This window comes from Nicotiana tabacum, chromosome 1 (genome assembly GCF_000715075.1).
Source record: "Nicotiana tabacum cultivar K326 chromosome 1, ASM71507v2, whole genome shotgun sequence".
Taxonomy (NCBI): Eukaryota; Viridiplantae; Streptophyta; class Magnoliopsida; order Solanales; family Solanaceae; genus Nicotiana; species Nicotiana tabacum.
Genome location: NC_134080.1, coordinates 210,764,183 through 210,782,022, shown reverse-complemented (window position 1 = coordinate 210,782,022; position 17,840 = coordinate 210,764,183). Strand labels below are relative to the sequence as shown.

General features: G+C 37.7%; 2 protein-coding genes and 1 non-coding gene across 3 annotated transcripts; 1 reads left to right on the top strand and 2 right to left on the bottom strand.

Annotated features, from left to right (window-relative positions):
- The first annotated feature begins 3,221 nt into the window (after positions 1-3,221).
- Positions 3,222-3,310, top strand: TRNAY-GUA (transfer RNA tyrosine (anticodon GUA)). Its single transcript is given in 2 exon segments — positions 3,222-3,258; positions 3,275-3,310. It is a non-coding gene; the product is annotated as a tRNA-Tyr (tRNA).
- Positions 3,311-4,269: 959 nt separating this feature from the next.
- LOC107765636 (putative pentatricopeptide repeat-containing protein At1g03510) lies at positions 4,270-6,008 on the bottom strand. Its single transcript, XM_016584305.2, has one exon. It carries the CDS (start codon positions 5,920-5,922, stop codon positions 4,636-4,638), a length of 1,287 nt encoding a protein of 428 aa, XP_016439791.1. The 5' UTR covers positions 5,923-6,008; the 3' UTR covers positions 4,270-4,635.
- A 10,637-nt stretch (positions 6,009-16,645) lies between these two features.
- LOC107765629 (F-box/kelch-repeat protein At3g06240-like) lies at positions 16,646-17,840 on the bottom strand. The gene has a single exon (XM_016584297.2). It carries the CDS (start codon positions 17,667-17,669, stop codon positions 16,809-16,811), a length of 861 nt encoding a protein of 286 aa, XP_016439783.1. The 5' UTR covers positions 17,670-17,840; the 3' UTR covers positions 16,646-16,808.

The following is a 17,840-nucleotide window of genomic DNA, read 5'->3' as shown; positions in this document are numbered from 1 at the left end:
ATTTAGGAATTTTAGTTAAAGAAAAAGAAAAGAGAAAAACAAAGAAAAAGGAAATCAGAAAGGGGAATTGAACAAGGGAGTTTTTTATTTTGAAATTGGGCCAATTTAATACAAAATCAGTCTAAAAATTCAGCCCAAATAATTAGCCTACCCAACCGGACCCCCTCCCCCCTCCCACTTTAAAAAAGACCTAGACCTAACATTCTAAACCTAGACAGAATATAGAAAAACCCACTCCTTAGAGAATACAAAAGGGCGGCGGATCTCAAGGAGCTAAAGAGAGCATCAACGAAAAAGAACAAAAAAATTTCGCCGATAACTATGGAAAAACATCAGCCGCGACTTTTTTTTTCTCCAAAGGAAGTTTACACGAACAGGGAGAGGTTTAAAGGACAAAATTTTAGGGAGAACTGGGTTTTGGTTTTTGGATTTGTCACCTTCTAATTTCTGATTTTAGTTTTTGATATATAAAAAAGGGGGGGTCAAGTTCTCCTAGATTTTTTCCTTTAGCTTCAGAAACCAAAAAATGAAATTGGTATTCCTTTCGTTAGATTTTTGGATGTTAGGGATGGAGTTTAATTGAGGTCAAGTTTGATTCGAGATTTATGATGTCGTTCGCGTCTCCGGTGGTTGTTCGCCGTCTCCGTTCGTAATCGACATTCCTGTTAAATTTCGAATTTCATGCTACTTGAGTTATGGAAAGGCTGTCTACTTTCAACTGCTGATTTCTAGTCTGTCGCGGCTGAGCTCCATTGTCGGAGTATTCTGGTTGTTATTCGATTTTTGAATTTGTTTCACTTGCCGCTAGGTATGTGAATGCTCACTTTGTAATCCTTCCTTAATTGTATGAATGAAGACTCGAACTGTTTGCTGAATCTATGTTTGATTTTTGTGGGTTCGTTATGGTTGGCTACTAGATTCCTTTCCATCTGATTTGTTCGGTTTAAGTGCTTAAATTTGAAGATTTAAGTTGGATATTAGTGATTGCTAAGAATGCCTTGAAGCCTAGTCAAAGAATTATTCTGAATTTGTTTTGGCTGTGTAGCTGAAATTTTTCTCATGTCTAAATTCTCGGCCGCTATAAATAATTATTCATGTAATTAGGGTGGATACATGTGTTTATGGGTTTTATAATTGAAATTCCTCTTCTGAAATTAATCAAATTAATGCTTGGCCATGTGAATTGTTGATACTCTTATTTACGTTAATTTGTTAGTAATGAATGAGAATACGTTGAATGTAAAGATTCATTTTTTTTATACAGCGGAAACTATTAGGCAATGAAATAATTATTTTTTTAAAAAAAAAACACAAAACAGGAGCAAATTTCATGATGTTTTAGTTTATCTCTGTATCTTTGAGCTTCACATTATTTTGTTTTAGTTTGACTTAATAAAATTGTCAGTTAAACCTTTGTTGCATCTCACGATTATTTGGTTTTGGAATGTTGAAGATTCTGTTTGGATTTCGTAGGAATTGACCCCTTTTAAAGTGTATATGGGTTTAGATAGAAATTAATCCAAGATATCAAACACTTCCCTATAGCTAATTTATTTTTCCATAATAATTTCCATAACCAATGGCCTCATAATAATCTCAAAGTAGTCTTAGAAAGAATAATTCATGAATATTGTAGCTTGCTTTAGGCGTCATTAAATAAATCATCACAACTTCGAGTACGGTTTCCGTGGTGTAGTTATAATACCTAATTTTAAATTAGTTTCAAATATGAACATCCGTAGCTTGCTTTAATTAGGTGCAAATTTTTAAAAAATAAATCGAGGAGTGCCATCAATAAAACCCATAACTTATGGCCATCACACTAAGTATTAATTTAGTATAGTAAAACATCTTTTTAAACATTTGCAGCTTGCTTTAGGTGCGTTACAATAAAATTATTATAGCTACGGGTACGGTTCCCGTGATAGAGTTGTGATACCTAATTTCCAAATTCGGAGGTACATTTATGTGACCCGATCAAAACTTCTAATAACTTTAATAAATTAAACGTGTTGTAGATTGTGGGTACGGTTCTTGTGACATGATTCGCAATGTGTATCAAACAAACAAGTGTATGACAATCGTAACTTGTTCCAGAATAATTCCATAAATTAATTAAAAGCGGTTATAAAGTTAAAAATGCACAGTGGGTTTAAAACGTGTAATAAATCAGATAATATGCCAATTATTAATAGGTTAAGCGACCGTGCTAGAACCACGGAACCCGGGAATGCCTAACACCTTCTCCCGGGTTAACAGAATTCCTTATCTAGAATTTCTAGTTCGCAGACTTATAAAGTAAAGTCGAAATTTCCTCGATTTGGAACTTTAAAATAAATCGGTGACTTGGGGCACTCTAAATTATTTCAAGTGGCGACTATGAAAAATAAATAAAATAATCTCATTTCGAATAATGTCACTTTAATTGGAAAAACTCCCTTATATTACCTTCGGGTGGTAGAAAGGAGGTGTGACACCTGCCTAGAGGAACAACGCGCCCTCGAACATTCTTACACTTTTGTTTGTTTGTTTTTTCTTTCCTCCTAATGCAAAAACAAAATCAGAGTAAATATTATGTAATCAAAGGACCAGACTACGTGTCACCTTTGGCAATTTAGAATATTTCTTGCTATATAAGTGAAGATATAATTAATTTTGTATCTAAAACCTTTTCGGATGTATACATGAGCGCATACTCTCGTCTACATAAACTTTATCCTAAATCCAATTTCAGATAATTAAAGCTTTGAATTTCTAATGCTCAAGGGAGCAATACAAGGATGTAAAACTTTCTTTTTTGCCGGAAAAAAATTAATTCACTTGATTTTAGATCAAAATTTGATTTTCGTATAATCTTACAGTATCGTCTGTGAATTATTCTTTGTCCGAGAAAACTTTTAGAAGATTATATTGCTTTCTTTATGGATTTTAAAGGTAATATCCCTTGTACGTTAATAAACCAGATGATATAGAATAGAAATGATGAGGCAAAAAAATTAAAAAAGAATAAATCTTCCACATGAAAGAGTAAGGAGAGAAATACTCTATAATCTAGAAAAGTTTGAGTTTCCATTCATGCAACATTTAAAAATTGAAAGTAGTACATGCGTATCAATTTCTTTTGGTTCTCTTTATCTTGTATAGTATAATAAATTATTGGGAACAAGAATCACGTCTTTGTTTCTTAAATACTGAAATTTCGGAACATTTCGTAAGTAAATCCGACCTTAGCTCAGTTGGTAGAGCGGAGGACTGTAGTTTGATCAAACAGCTAATCCTTAGGTCACTGGTTTGAATCCGGTAGGTCGGAAATTTTCTTTTAATGTTTGATTTATTCTTTAATTTTTCATTCCACAGTATTCATTGTAAAAAAAATTGTTTAACATAGCGATGTACCAAATGCTGCCATCACTGAAAATATAAATTTATCACTTATGGTATAATAATTTTAAGTACCTAATTTTTAAGTTAATGATACGTGTTACAACATTATTAGTGCATGATATAAAATTGCTGGAAGTCAGACGCCAAATACGTGTGTAAATGATACGTTTTGGATTACATTAAGTTTTGGTGTGTAAAAATTCATCCTTGAAAATGGAGTGTGTTAAAGGCACCAAAGATGCAGTGGCGTATAATTTTTGTACGCAGTGTTAATATTAGAAGAAGTGAATAAATAAATATATTATTGTAACAATAAGCGGTGTTGAAGTGTGTTTTATTATACCTCACAATAGAATTGAGAACCGTTCCAAAAAGAAAATGTTTTGTTATACCTCACAATAGAATTAAATTTGGACTTTTTTACTTCTCGTAAAAGGATGTCATTGTTGAAGTGTGTGACAATTTCATCTGAAAGCTTAGAGATAGTCACACACATCAACATAGTATTAGAGCAGACAGAGGTCCTGAGTTCGAATCTCACCGCCACCCAATATCAAAAATAATTTTCACGTGCTTGGCTCATCAAAAAGAATCAAGCATGCACGTGAGGGACGTGTTGAAGACAAAATTAATAAATAAATGTGTGTTCTCTCTAATAGATTAAACTTTTAGACAAGATGGTCACACACAAATTTTACGGTCATTACATAAGACATGCTTTAATTTACACAAAATCGACTGGATATTATATCACATGGAGCAATCATCAGTGGTGCTCTCATTTGGATATTGTAAATTACATTAAGCATTGGAAATCAAGCAGAATGTCATCAGACTTAGACCAGCTTTCCGCAAAAGGCAAAGCACAGAACAAAGAGCAGCTTCTTTGATGAATTTTCCAAATTCATATTTCAAACTGTTGTACAAATTACATCAAAATTGTTAGTACACTCACCAGTTGCCTTTCTAATTGGGGAAGAGCTCTTGGCTACAATGTTCACTTTTTCTTCTACCTCCAAAAACTAGAGGCAGGTTCAGGATTTAAATTATACGGATTCACTTAATATTAAACCCATCTTATTTTTAAAATTATGGGTTAATATCTACTATTTGTTTTCAATTTTGATAAATTTTTACACAAATTTATGCTCTGTGTCGAAAGTACTGGGTTCAAATGAACCCGGTGCCAAAACGTTGCATCCGCCTCTGCCGAAACCCTCATCCCCACCACCCAAAAAAACAACTGAAAAGTCAATCTTGATGAACAACCCAACTGCTACCAGGAGCTGCTTTCATGCCCCTCTTGATCATCTCTCTTCTGAGTCCTTCTGCTTCCTCAAATCGCCCATTGCTAGCATAAATTCTTGCCAATATCACAAAATTAGCAGGATTCTCAGGCTCTACTTCAAACAAAGCTCTTCCAGCTATTTCTGCCAGCTCGACTTCTCCATAAGTTCGACAAGAAGCAAGAAGTGCACCCCAAGCTTTAGCAGTCACCTTCACTGGCATTCGCCTAATAACATCATACGCCTGATGCAATCTTCCCGCCCTACTCAATACATCTACCAAACAAGCATAGTGATCACTGCTTGCTTCGACACCATATCGATCTCTCATACGAGCAAAGTACATTTGTGCTTCATCAGCTAATCCAGCATGACTACAAGCTTTCAATACCCCAAGGAAAGTTATCCCATCGGGCCTTACATTGGCCATTTCCATTTCCTTAAAAACTTCAAGTGCTGTTCTTGCTTGCCCCTGAAGCGCGTACGCTGAGATCAAACTACTCCAAGCAACCACATCCCTGTTCCTCATACTAACAAACACATGATGGGCTTTGTCAAGACATCCACAACGCCCATAAGCCTCGATTAATCCGCTCCTCAATTGGGGGTCTGGATCAATGTCATTCCGTACTGAATACCCATGAATCTGTTTGATTAAATTCACATCTGATATACCAAGACAAGCACGTAACAATGCAAGAACCGTAATCAAATTCGGTCTCAGACCCATTCTTTCCATTTTTCTATAACACAAAATGGCCTTAGAAAACCCATCCTCTGTTTCCGCCAACGCTGCAATAATCGCGTTAAACGTGGAAGAATTAGGCTCCACGTCCATCACTCGAATCAGTTCTAACGCACTGTCAACATCATTAGAATGTGCGTGAAGCGAAATCATCGAGTTCCAAACGACAACATTTCTGTCAGGAGATTCATCGAACAGTTGGCGTGCGGACACAAGTGAGACACACTTACCATACATGTCGACTAAAGCGCAAACAACAAAGGGGTTGGAGGTAAACGATGCTTTGTATGTGTGAGCGTGAATGGTGGTGCCGAGCTGAGAGAAGTTAAGGGCAGCGCATGACTTAAGAGCAAGAGGAAATACGAAGGGGTCGAGCGAAAGGGAGAGTGTAGAGTGAATTTGGTAGAAAAGAGAAAGAGCTTGTTCATGTCGGGCTTGATTAACGTGGGATGTTAAGAGCTTTGTGTAAGAGAGCAAACGTAGGAAGTTTGAAGAATAAGTGCTCATTGCTTTGTAGCTTTTGCTGCCCAACTTTGATTATACATATACCGTTGGAATTCAGGGGTGGATGTAGTATGTCGACTAACTCATAAGTTTCGAGACGGAGTAAGTATTTATGTATAAAAATTCGTTAAAATTATGAAAATAGTAGATACGAACTCATAACTTTAAAAATATAATTGCTTCAATGTTAAACTCTGAAAAGTTGAACCCATAAAGTTTAAATTCTGAATCCGCCTCTGCGTTGGATATGGTTTTTTTTTAAAAAGCTTGAGCTTATTTTAACTACCCGTCCAAACAAAAAAATATTCAAATCATCTCATTACATCGAGTGCCGGGCAGAATTCTTTGCAAACAACTTAATTACGCAACGGGATACTGTAAGTGGCATAGTGACTTTGCTTCCACGAACTACCCACCACGAAGCATCCCCATTCACAAAATATCCCCACGTTCTCATAGGGTCCGGGAAAGGGCCGCACCCCAAGAGGTGTGATGTAGGCAGTCTACCCTAAGTGTATCACAGGCTGATTCCACGATTCGAACTTGTAACCTATAGGTCACACTGAGACAATTTTGCCTTCCCTTCGGTTGGATAAGTGAATTCAATAGGTACAAACCTCTTGATGTTTGTGACAGTTGGAGGAGGATATGGAACGCCAAAAGTAGATTTAGTTGGAATTGTTTGAGCAGATGAAGAAGAGGGAAAGCCATGGTAGATCGTTTAAATGCTCAGACACCAAGATAAGAAGATAAATTTAGAAGACCAATTTATGTTTGGCCATTGCATTTGCTTGTTTTTAAAAGTAAGACATACATGATACTAGAATATAAAATAAGAGTATAATCATAAGTGCAACAAATTTAAGTCCAATCGAATTACAAATAAGTACAAAAATTCTAACGAGACGATTTAAAGATATAATGGACTTAATGAACTATCTTAGTGACAAAGTTATGGATTTTGGAGGTAATACCTGTTAGGTATTGCCGGTAGTTTCAAAATCCACATAAACTAAATGGTAAATCAAGCTTGGTAAATTCGTACTTTTGGCATCAAATGAAAAGAATCAATTAATAAAAGATACGAGGACAAGAACATATTCAACATTCAGTAATTTCTTATTATGCATCAAGATTATGTGTAACAATTTATCATTTGGATAACATCAATTTAGATACAACACTACACTATTTTGATAAAGATAAGGATTCTGATCTTCACTAATACTAGCAAGTATCCCATTATTGTAGCTACAATTTGAAGTGTTTCATCTCTAATCAAATCCAATAGAACACTTAAAACGGCAACGCTGTTTTGTGGTAAAAGTATAATGTTAACCAGGCTTCCTATAGAAAGCTAAGCCCGTGAGTGAACATAGCAGCAAAAGCATTCATTCGAGTTTTGGGCAAAGACAAACCAATCTCTAAATCTCCATTAGAGTCCTTGGACTTGCTGAGGGACATTGATATGCCATCACCATTGTCAATAGAAACAAACTCTAACTTTTCTGGCTTTCCCCAGCCAAAATCAACAGCATATAAGTCAAGCTTTGGTGATCCAGCAATAGTAAGCGACCGTTTCATGTCTTCGGAGCAAAATTCCTTGAACCACTCCCCAGTAAGGATATAATCTTCATCCTTCATCCTTTTCTGAATGGTTTCTCCAATTGTAAAGCCTTCTTTTCCTACTAATTCAACATGACTTGCTCTTGCAATGAGCGTCACTAGGCAATTCCCGAAATAAGATTGAGGAAGTGGTGGATTGAGACGCGATCTGCAATCTGCTACACATCCGAAGAACTCTGTCACATTTTCTTCTATCTCTTCTCTGATCGAGTCCTCTGATTTTATCAAGCAAGTCCATACATAAGCACACATTACTGTGAAAGATGTTACATGAGTTAGGTTTGGTCGTCTTGACAACATTAAATTCTTGAGCTTCCCGATGACATCCCGTGTTATAATAAATGTACCTCGAACCTTATCAGGAGGAGTCACAAATGTCACACATCTCAAGCTTATTTTTCTTCGTTTCATCCCATATAGACATCCCTTGTCCATGAGGGTCTTTGATTACGGACCTATCATAAAATGGAATTAACTCTTTAGCTAAGAATTGTTCATCTCCACCGAATTTGTTGAGAGACGCCCATGCCCTTATGAACCCTAATATAGTAGCTCCATCACCAGCGACGTGATGGTTAGTGAAACCAATGGATATGCCAAGATTCGGAAAAAGTGTCACTTGAATAGCTAAGACCGGGGCTAATTGGACCCCTGATGCATGCTTAGGTTCTGCCAACTGAGGAACAAAGTGATAAAAAGCCTTAGCATTTCGGAGATGGTTACTAATGAGATAATTAAAATCCATATCAGTCTCAGAAAAGGTAACAGATACGGAATCCCCTGTTACATAACGCAGCTCAGAATAACCGCTAGAACTTAGTGGACAAGCAACGTTGCCAGCTAAGGGTATATAGTGTTTGAGAGCGAGGGAGAGTGAATCTTTAAGACTAGGAATAATAGTTTGGACAAAATCGGATCTGGAAATGGGGTGCTTGTAGAATAAAATTCGCCGCATACGGTTGAAAGCTAACCACATATGATCAAAATATGTGAGAGGGAGTGTGTGTTGTGTTTCTCGAATCAATATGAAGATTATTTGGGAGGAAAAACAACTCTATTTCACAAGAATAGAATTACAGAGAATTTACATCAAGAATTTCTCTCTACAAAAAAACCTCACCAAACTCTCTTTTTGTTCTCACAATCTCTTCCTGGATTGTATTTCAATCTCTCTGGATTGATGTTTCTGTGTAAAACATAAAGCTCTATTTATAGCCTTAAAGAAGGTGGTTGGTGGTTGAATTCTTCATTCAACAATGGAGGCTTCAACAATGGTGGCTTCTAGAATGGGTTGGTGGCTTCAACAATAGTGGGCTTCTAGAATTGGTAGTTGGCAGCAGCTGAACTTATCAATTCTCCCCCTTCAGCTACATTCCAACGCAACTACTATTTGAAAGTTATTCCAACTATGTCTCTGCACAGCTCTAACTTTTCTTGAGTGACCACCTTTGTTAACATGTCTGCTGGATTCTCCTTCGTATGGATCTTCATTAGTTTCAACAGTTGTTGATTCATCACCTCGCGTATCCAGTGATAGCGAATGTCGATGTGCTTTGTCCGAGAATGATACATTGAGTTTTTGCTTAAATCAATTGCACTTTGACTATCACAATGTATCTTATACTATGTTTGATTTATCCCTAGTTCTTGGAGAAACCGCTTTAGCCACAACATTTCTTTTCCAGCTTCCGCTATAGCAATATACTCTGCTTCAGTTGTGGATAATGCAACACACTTTTGCAATCTTGACTGCCATGACACAGCTCCCCCTGCAAAAGTATAAACATATCCTGAGGTTGATTTTCTTCCATCAGGATCTCCGGCCATATCTGAATCTGTATAGCCTTCCAAGACTGGATCAGCCCCCCCAAAGCACAGACTTGATTTTGAAGTACCTTTAAGATACCTGAAAATCCACTTAACTGCCTCTCAATGTTTCTTTCCAGGGTTAGAAAGAAAACGACTTACCACACCTACCGCATGTGCGATATCTGGCCTCGTGCAAACCATGGCATACATCAGACTTCCAACTATTGAAGAATATGGAATTGTAGACATCTCCTCAATCTCTTTCTTGGATGAGGGGCACAAACTCTTGCTAAACTTGAAGTGATTTGCCAAAGGGGCACCTACCGGTTTGGAATTACTCATATTGAACCGTTTGATCACCCGTTCAATGTAATTTTCTTGAGATAGCCATAACTTCTTGTTTCTCCTATCTCGAGTTATCTGCAATCCCAAAATATGTTGAGCTGGACCTAAGTCTTTCATTTCAAAGGACTTAGAGAGTTCTTTCTTCAACTGTCTAATTTTTGTTGCATCTTGTCCGACGATCAACATGCCGTCTACATAAAGTAGAAGTACAACAAAATTGCCATCCGAAAATCTCTGAATGTAAACACACTAATCTGCAGCAGTCCTTTTATATCCTTGACTTACCATAAATGAGTCAAACTTTTTGTACCACTGCCTCAGTGCTTGCTTTAGGCCATATAAACTTTTTGTAAGCTTATAGACGAGGTTTTCTTTTCCTGAAACCTCAAAACCTTCCGGCTGCTCCATATAGATTTCTTCATTTAGATCACCATGAAGAAATGTTGTCTTGACATCCATTTGTTCAAGCTCCAAATTCAAACTGGCTACCAATCCAAGGATGATGCGTATTGAAGTCAATTTTACAACTGGTGAAAATATTTCATCAAAGTCAATTCCCTTTTTCTGTAGGAATCCTTTGACTACTAATCGGGCTTTGTGCTTCACCACCTTTCCTCTGCCATCTTTCTTGAGCTTGAATACCCATTTACTCTTCAGTACCTTCTTTCCTTGTGGAAGTTTCACAATCTCATAAGTGTTGTTTTTCTGTAAAGAGTTTATCTCTTCGGTCATTGCTTGCAGCCATTTTTCTTTATCCTTATGAGATATAGCTTCATGGAAACTCTCTGGTTCTCCATCTAGAATATACTCGGTTTCTGGGTATCGAGTTGATGGAATCTGACCTCGTTCAGATCGACGAGGTTGTTGATTATTAGTACCGTCATCGTTCCCCTGTGATGGTTCTGTAGTTTCCTGAGGGGTTTGTGCCTCCCCCTGCCAAACATCCTCCTGTTCTGCTTCTGGTACTGTTTCATGCTCCCCCATGCTATTTGTGTCAAATTGCAATGGTAGTGGATCTGGACCAACTTTTGGGGCACTGGAACCTCTTTCATAAGACATTGTGGGCTTTTCAATGTTTTCAATTGTCTGGTTTTCGTGGAATGCAACATCCCTACTTCTGATCACCGTCTTCTGTATTGGATCCCATAATCTATACCCAAATTCTTCATCTCCATAGCCTATGAAGATACATGGTATAGTTCTACCATCAAGCTTCTTCCTGAGCTCCTTGGATACATGTGCATGTGCTAAACAACCGAATACCCTTAAGTGAGAATATGAGGGATTCTTACCAGACCATATTTTCTCTGGAACCTCAAAATTCAACGGGGCTGATGGTGACCGGTTGATTAGGTAGCAGGCGGCGCGAACAGCTCCTCCCCAGAATGGCTTAGGCAGCTTTGCCATACTGATCATACTTCTGACTCTTTCCATAATTGTTCGGTTCATTCTCTCGGCTACTCCATTGTGTTGTGGGGTGCGTGGGACCATCTTTTCATGTCGAATCCCTTGTCTCTTGCAATAGGAATCGAACTCCTTGGAAGTATACTCGCCTCCATTATCTGAGCGAAGGCATTTTAATTTCTTTCCCGTTTCACGCTCTACCATGGCATGAAATATCTTGAAATAATCAAAAGTCCGGTCCTTTGTCTTTAATAAGTACACCCACACCTTTCGAGAAGCATCATCAATGAAAGTCAGAAAATACCTAGTGCCGCCAAGTGACTTCTCCTCCATGGGACCACAAATATCAGAGTGTACCAGACTGAGTAACTCTGATTTTCTGGTTGAAGAAAATGTAAAAGAGACTCTATGTTGCTTTCCGAATAAGCAATGATTACAAGGTCTAAAGCAGCATTCTTGTCCATTCTGATAAGCTGCTTTTTCGTTAGAATTGATATCCCCTTTTCACTCATGTGACTGAGTCTTTGGTGCCACAGGTTTTGAGATGCCTCTTTTTCCATAACGTTGAGGCTGTCTGAACATACCTTCACATGAGTTTTATATAAGTTGCCACAAATATGTCCTCGAGCGAGAATCATAACCCCTTTCAGCAATTTCCATGTGCCTTTCCGAAATAACTTTCATAGCCCTGTTTGTCAAGAGCTATACCTGATATTAGGTTTAGACGAAGATCTGGCATATGACGGACATCCTTCAATATCATTGTACTCCTGATATTTGTTTGTATTTTGATATCACCAATTCCAACTATCTCACAGGAAGAAGTGTTCCACATCTTCACTACTCCAAAGTCTCCTGCTTTGTATGTTGTGAAGAAATCTTTTCGGGATGTGGCGTGGTATGATGCTGTAGTATCTACCACCCATTCGTTTTCTTCTTGACTTGAGACGTGAAAGCATGTCTCTTCTTGGATGGAACAAATGGCTACCTCTCCGTGGGTAGTGACTAATGCATCTCCATCCTTTTGCTTCAACTGCTCCTTCTCTTTATGCAATTTTCTGCAGTTCTTCTTTAAATGGCCCTTTATTCCACAGTGGTAGCACGCATATGATGACTTCCTACCATCTGTAGATTTTCCCCTACTCTTGCTTCTGCCTCTCCTCTTATCTTTACTTTTTTCTTGTTGTCTCCCTCTTTCTGTAATAAGGGCATGCGACTCACCATGATCGATGTCCTTTCTTCTGGCTTCTTCATTAAATAAGGCATCTTTAACCATAGACATGGTCAGATTTCCACTAGGAGCTGAATTACTGAGAGAGACTATCAGCGTCTCCCAACTATCAAGAAGAGAACTAAGGAGTAGTAGGGCTTGCATCTCATCCCCGAGCGGCATGTCAACAGACGATAATTGATTTATCAAGCTCTGAAACTCACTGGTATGCTCGGCAACTGAAGTTCCGTGCTTTAACTTCAAATTTACCAAACGCCTCATCAACAAGGCTTTGTTCCTAGCGGTCTTGGCTTGAAACATCCCTTCTAACTTCACCCAGAGGGCATACGCTTCTGTCTCTTGTGCAACATGATGAAAAATGCTATCGTCAATCCATTGTCGAATTTGACCGATAATTTTTCTGTTTAATTTCTTTCACTCTGCTTCTTTGGTGGAATCGGGGTTCCTACCCTTTGCTTCTATGGGATCAAACAAATCTTTACAACTGAGGAGATCTTCCATCCGAGGTCTCCACAATGTGTAATTTGTGGCAGTAAGCTTTATCATAGCTCCAGATGATGATGACTCTTCCATTATGTCTTTAAAATGGCTTGGTCAAAATTTTGGAGCAGGATCTCACCAAACGGAACTCACCAACGCGTCCGGAATGGTGAAAAATGGTAGGATTGACTCTTCTTGGGTCAAAATAGGGCCTCCAGAAAATTTTCAAAATTTACACCAAACTTTTGGGGTTAAATCGAAAATATACTAAACTTGTGGGGCAGATTTATAATTTCAGTAACTTCAGGGGTTATTTCATAAATTTCTAAAAATTATGATGACTGGGCGCTAACTAGATGCTGACGTGGCGCTGACTAGATACTGACGTTGCGCTACCTAAATGCTGACTGGATGATGACGTGGCGCTGACTGGCCAATTACTATTCATCATCTTCTTCCTTGGGCAGAAGAAAGAAAATTGCCATAACTTCTTCGTTTTAGCTTTGTTTGGCCTCCGGAAAATTGCGTTGAATTCGTATCGACGCAAGGAATCTAATGAAATGATCAAAACACACCGAAGATCACGTTTCGAAAAACGTAAATCCGGGTTGAAATTTTCAGTGTGCCGATATTTCTCGATGAACACAGAATCGAGGGCTCTGATACCACTTGTTGTGCTTCTCGGATCAATATGAAGATTATTTGGGAGGAAAAACAACTCTATTTCACAAGAATAGAATTACAGAGAATCTACACCAAGAATTTCTCTCTACAAAAAAACTCACCAAACTCTCTCACAATCTCTTCCTAGATTGTATTTCAATCTCTCTGGATTGATGTTTCTGTGTAAAACATAAGGCTCTATTTATAGCCTTAAAGAAGGTGGTTGGTGGTTGAATTCTTCATTCAACAATGGAGGCTTCAACAATGGTGGCTTCTAGAATGGGTTGGTGGCTTCAACAATGGTGGACTTCTAGAATTGGTAGTTGGCAGCAGCTGAACTTATCAATTCTCCCCCTTCAGCTGCATTCCAACGCAGCTACTATTTGAAAGTTATTCCAACTCCATTGTAGCTTTTGGTTGAGAAATACAGAGAGTAGGTTTGGCTTATCAATATATAGAAATATTGCACGTGACAAAAACTATTGCTTCTGGTGACTCAAGAGGTGACTTTCGTACATGAATTATTAGGCCAATAACGATTTGTGGCTGATATTGGATTAAGCCTGTCACTACAAGGGGCGGAGCTAGGTGCACCGTCCGAATCCCCTTTGTCGAAAATTACACAGTATATATAAAGTCAATCTTTCCATATATATATAATAGATGTTGAATCTCCTTAGCGTCTTCACGTGTTTACTTTTTTTATTTTTTGAATCCCCTTAGTGAAAATCTTGCTCCCACCACTAGTCACTACCATATGAAAGCTGCTAGGTTGTTGTAGAAAATCCAATTGCACATCTATAATTTTTAATCTATTCAATAGATTTCACACCAAAGTCTTTCTATCTTTTCTTTAATTATTCGACATTTGAAATTCATCAACTCGACTAATTTGATTTGTGCTGAATCGGATCATTACGGGGTAAATACTCCCTATTAAAAGTTCTAATATTTTCAAGGTTCGAACCCAAAAACTCTCATTAAGAGGATATGAATCGCGACTATCCCACGAAACTCTTTCGTGATCCCAAATGTTTTTACCTAATAATTCGGTGTGAACAGAAAATTCGGCGTGTGCGGACTTGAGAATATCTTCAACTTCATCATTGATTAGATTTAGTTATTTGGTCAATCATATAGTAAAGCAGTATTATGGGAACTTTATGTGAATAGATAAACGTCAAAAGCAAGACAATAAATTGCACAAGATTGTGAAATCCATTTCCAGGAATAAAAAATCTTTGTACTTCCTAGTTGCACTTTCTCTCATTATTTGATTGGAAACTAGAAGGGTATATAAATGCTAAATAAATAGGAATGTAGTTAAAACCTTGGACGACATTGTACTTAAATAACAATAAATACTGACAGTCATGTTGAAAAGGACATTATTAATGATTAAATATTGAATCCCTTTAATATAAGAAAAGATGCTATTGTAATGGTAAGGGGGTTCAAAAATTATTTTAAATCACAAGTTCAAATCCTAGATATGATATTTTAAAGTATTTCAAAACTTGCTCTAGGTTGTTTTTGAAAGGATGCCTTGGCGTAACTGGTAAAGTTGCAGCCATGTGACCAGGAGGTCACGGGTTTAAGCCGTGAAAACAACCTCTTGTAGTAATGCAGGGTAAGGTTGTGTAAAATAAACTCTTATGGTTCGGCCCTTTCTAAACCCCGCAAATAGCGGAAGCTTACTGCACCGGGTTGCCCTTTGCCCTCTTGGTTGTTTCTGTTGCATGCTTCAGCTTTAATAGGCAGATATCAGATGAAGGAAATTTTAAGTGATAGTATAAACTCAAGCTCTGCATTTGGGTGCCATTTTCCATATAAAGAGGCAGAGGCTTCTGAAGATTTCTCTAAATTTCTAAAGATTATTTGAAATAGAAGTTAGATGAATGAAGATGTTAGATGAATAACAGCTCGCTGCTATAATTCATCTAATATATGTCAGCTTAATTCTTTTCATTCTCAGACTGTTGATACTAATTCCCTTTACCTTTCATACTAAACTGTCTTGTTAGACAAGAAGAATAGGACGACGACAATAACAACAATCTAGTGTAATCCGACTAATAGAATCTGGGGAGGGTAAAATGTACGCAGACTTTACCCCTACCCGAAAAAGATAGAGAGGTTGTTTCCGAAAGACCCTCGGCTCAGGAAAGATAGAGAAGAAAGAGTAACAGCAAGTAACAACACCAGCAAATCAAACAGAAAGTCAAAGAGAAAGAAAAGTAAGCAATAACATAAATCTAATAATAAGAAAATACAAGACTAACACTGAGGGATGCATTAAAACTACCGGAATGAGCAAGGACACATCTCGACTACCTAGCCTACTACCTTAATTCTCGACCTCCACACCTTCCTATCAAGGGTCATGTTCTCAGTAAGCTGAAGAATAGTCATGTCTTGCCTAATTACCTCTCCCCAATACTTCTGAACAATACAACACCAAGTGATTTTATAAACTCTTGCACATAACAAATAAATCAAACTCCATTTCCTCCACAACAAGAAGAAACGACATAGAGGACTCATCCAACTCCAATGTGGGGTGATGCCGTACTCGATTAAGGACCCGTTTAGTTGTTGTGCGGTTGCAAGGGAGCAAAATGTATCAAGAAGATATGGAGCAAAATAGAAAATACTTTGAAGACAAGGTTACAACAGTGCATACTTTAGATGCTAAGGACTTTTGGCCCTTTGGTGCAGCAACAACAACAACAACAACAAACCCAATGAAATCCCATAAGTGGGATCTGGGGAGGATAGTGTGTACACAGACCTTACCCTTACCGTATGAGGGTAAAAAGGCTCCTGTCTCTGCAACTAAGTTGACTACATATAAAGACAAAGACCGTCAAAGCCGGAGCTAGGATTTTAGTTTACGGCTTATGGAACATAATCCTTTTTACTTACGGGGTACATATTCACATCAACTTTTTAACACAAAGTCAAGGTTTGAGTCAAGCTATTGGGTCCTGCCAAACCCGTAGTTTTAAGGCTGGCTCCGCCCCTGAGGTCTATCACTTGATTAAGATATGAAATCACAATAATTAAACGAGAAATACATCAAAACAACAACAAGAGTGCACTAACAACTAATATAAGGCAACAAATGGGAAAGCAAAAGTTCAACATTCAATATGCCATAATTAGATAGCTCTAAACTAGGTGAAGCAAATGTGATAAAACATCTTACACTCCCACTATGCCATGAAACAGAATTAGCGGAAAGCGACATTCCATGTCGATTGAACTTGGTAAAATACTTTACCTTCTAATCACGTTCTTCTTTCGCACACCAAGAAGTTCTATAGTCCAGCTAGTCTTCAATCCATAAGCTTCCCATTCCTTCCAAGAACTCGTCCGAAACTACATTATCTCCTTGAAGCAAAACAAGTGATTCCATGTAATTTTGAACATAAAACGAGCGGGAACTCCCACGGATACCAAGATCCTTCTTGTGTCCACTATTTGGATCATAAGAAACCAGCTCATAGCTCCTAGTTGAAAACAAAACTTCACCATTATTCCTAAATCCAACTACTCTCTCCATATCATCCAAATTTATACTATAAAATCTTGTCCAAGATTCCAAAACTCCGTACTGCTTCATCACCCATACTTCACATGAACCACCATCTATCTCCCTCTCATACTTAACAACAGCAAGGGATCCCTCAAACACCATGATCGATAAATTCGTTGCAATTTGACCAGCTAAAGCATCCAGTAACATAATATCCCCAAACACCTCATCAGCTATACTAAAAGACATAATTAAACTCCGAACACCACCATTCTCGCCCACATCATATGCAATCCAATGGACAGCTCCATTCACAAAAGCCTGAGACCACATAAACTCCACCATACAATGCTTAATCTCAACTCCTATCACTCTCCTCCAAACCCCAGTATTGAGTGAATAAATTTCAACCTCAGGAGGAACATTATACTGCGAAAATATATCATAATCATTCTTATGATACACAAGTCTGACCAACTTGTAATCATCATCATTATTAGAAAAATTATCAGCACCAAATCCAAGTACAAACATGTGGGGTGACTTAGGCCTAATTAAAGGCAAGGGTAAAATTATAAACTTTTGAATAGAAGGGTTCCATAGAACTATATCTACATTCCCTACGACAGCAAAAAAATCATCACACAAACACATGATTCCATTGCAGCTGCCAACTATTCTGAAATACCCAAGTTGGCAAGTGAATGGGAAATTCAGTTGTGATGAGAAATCCACGGATAAAGTTCTATTGAGCCACTATTCTATTGAGCCACATGGTAAGATCATTTTTTTTTCAATACACGGATAAAGTTATTAAAATTATAA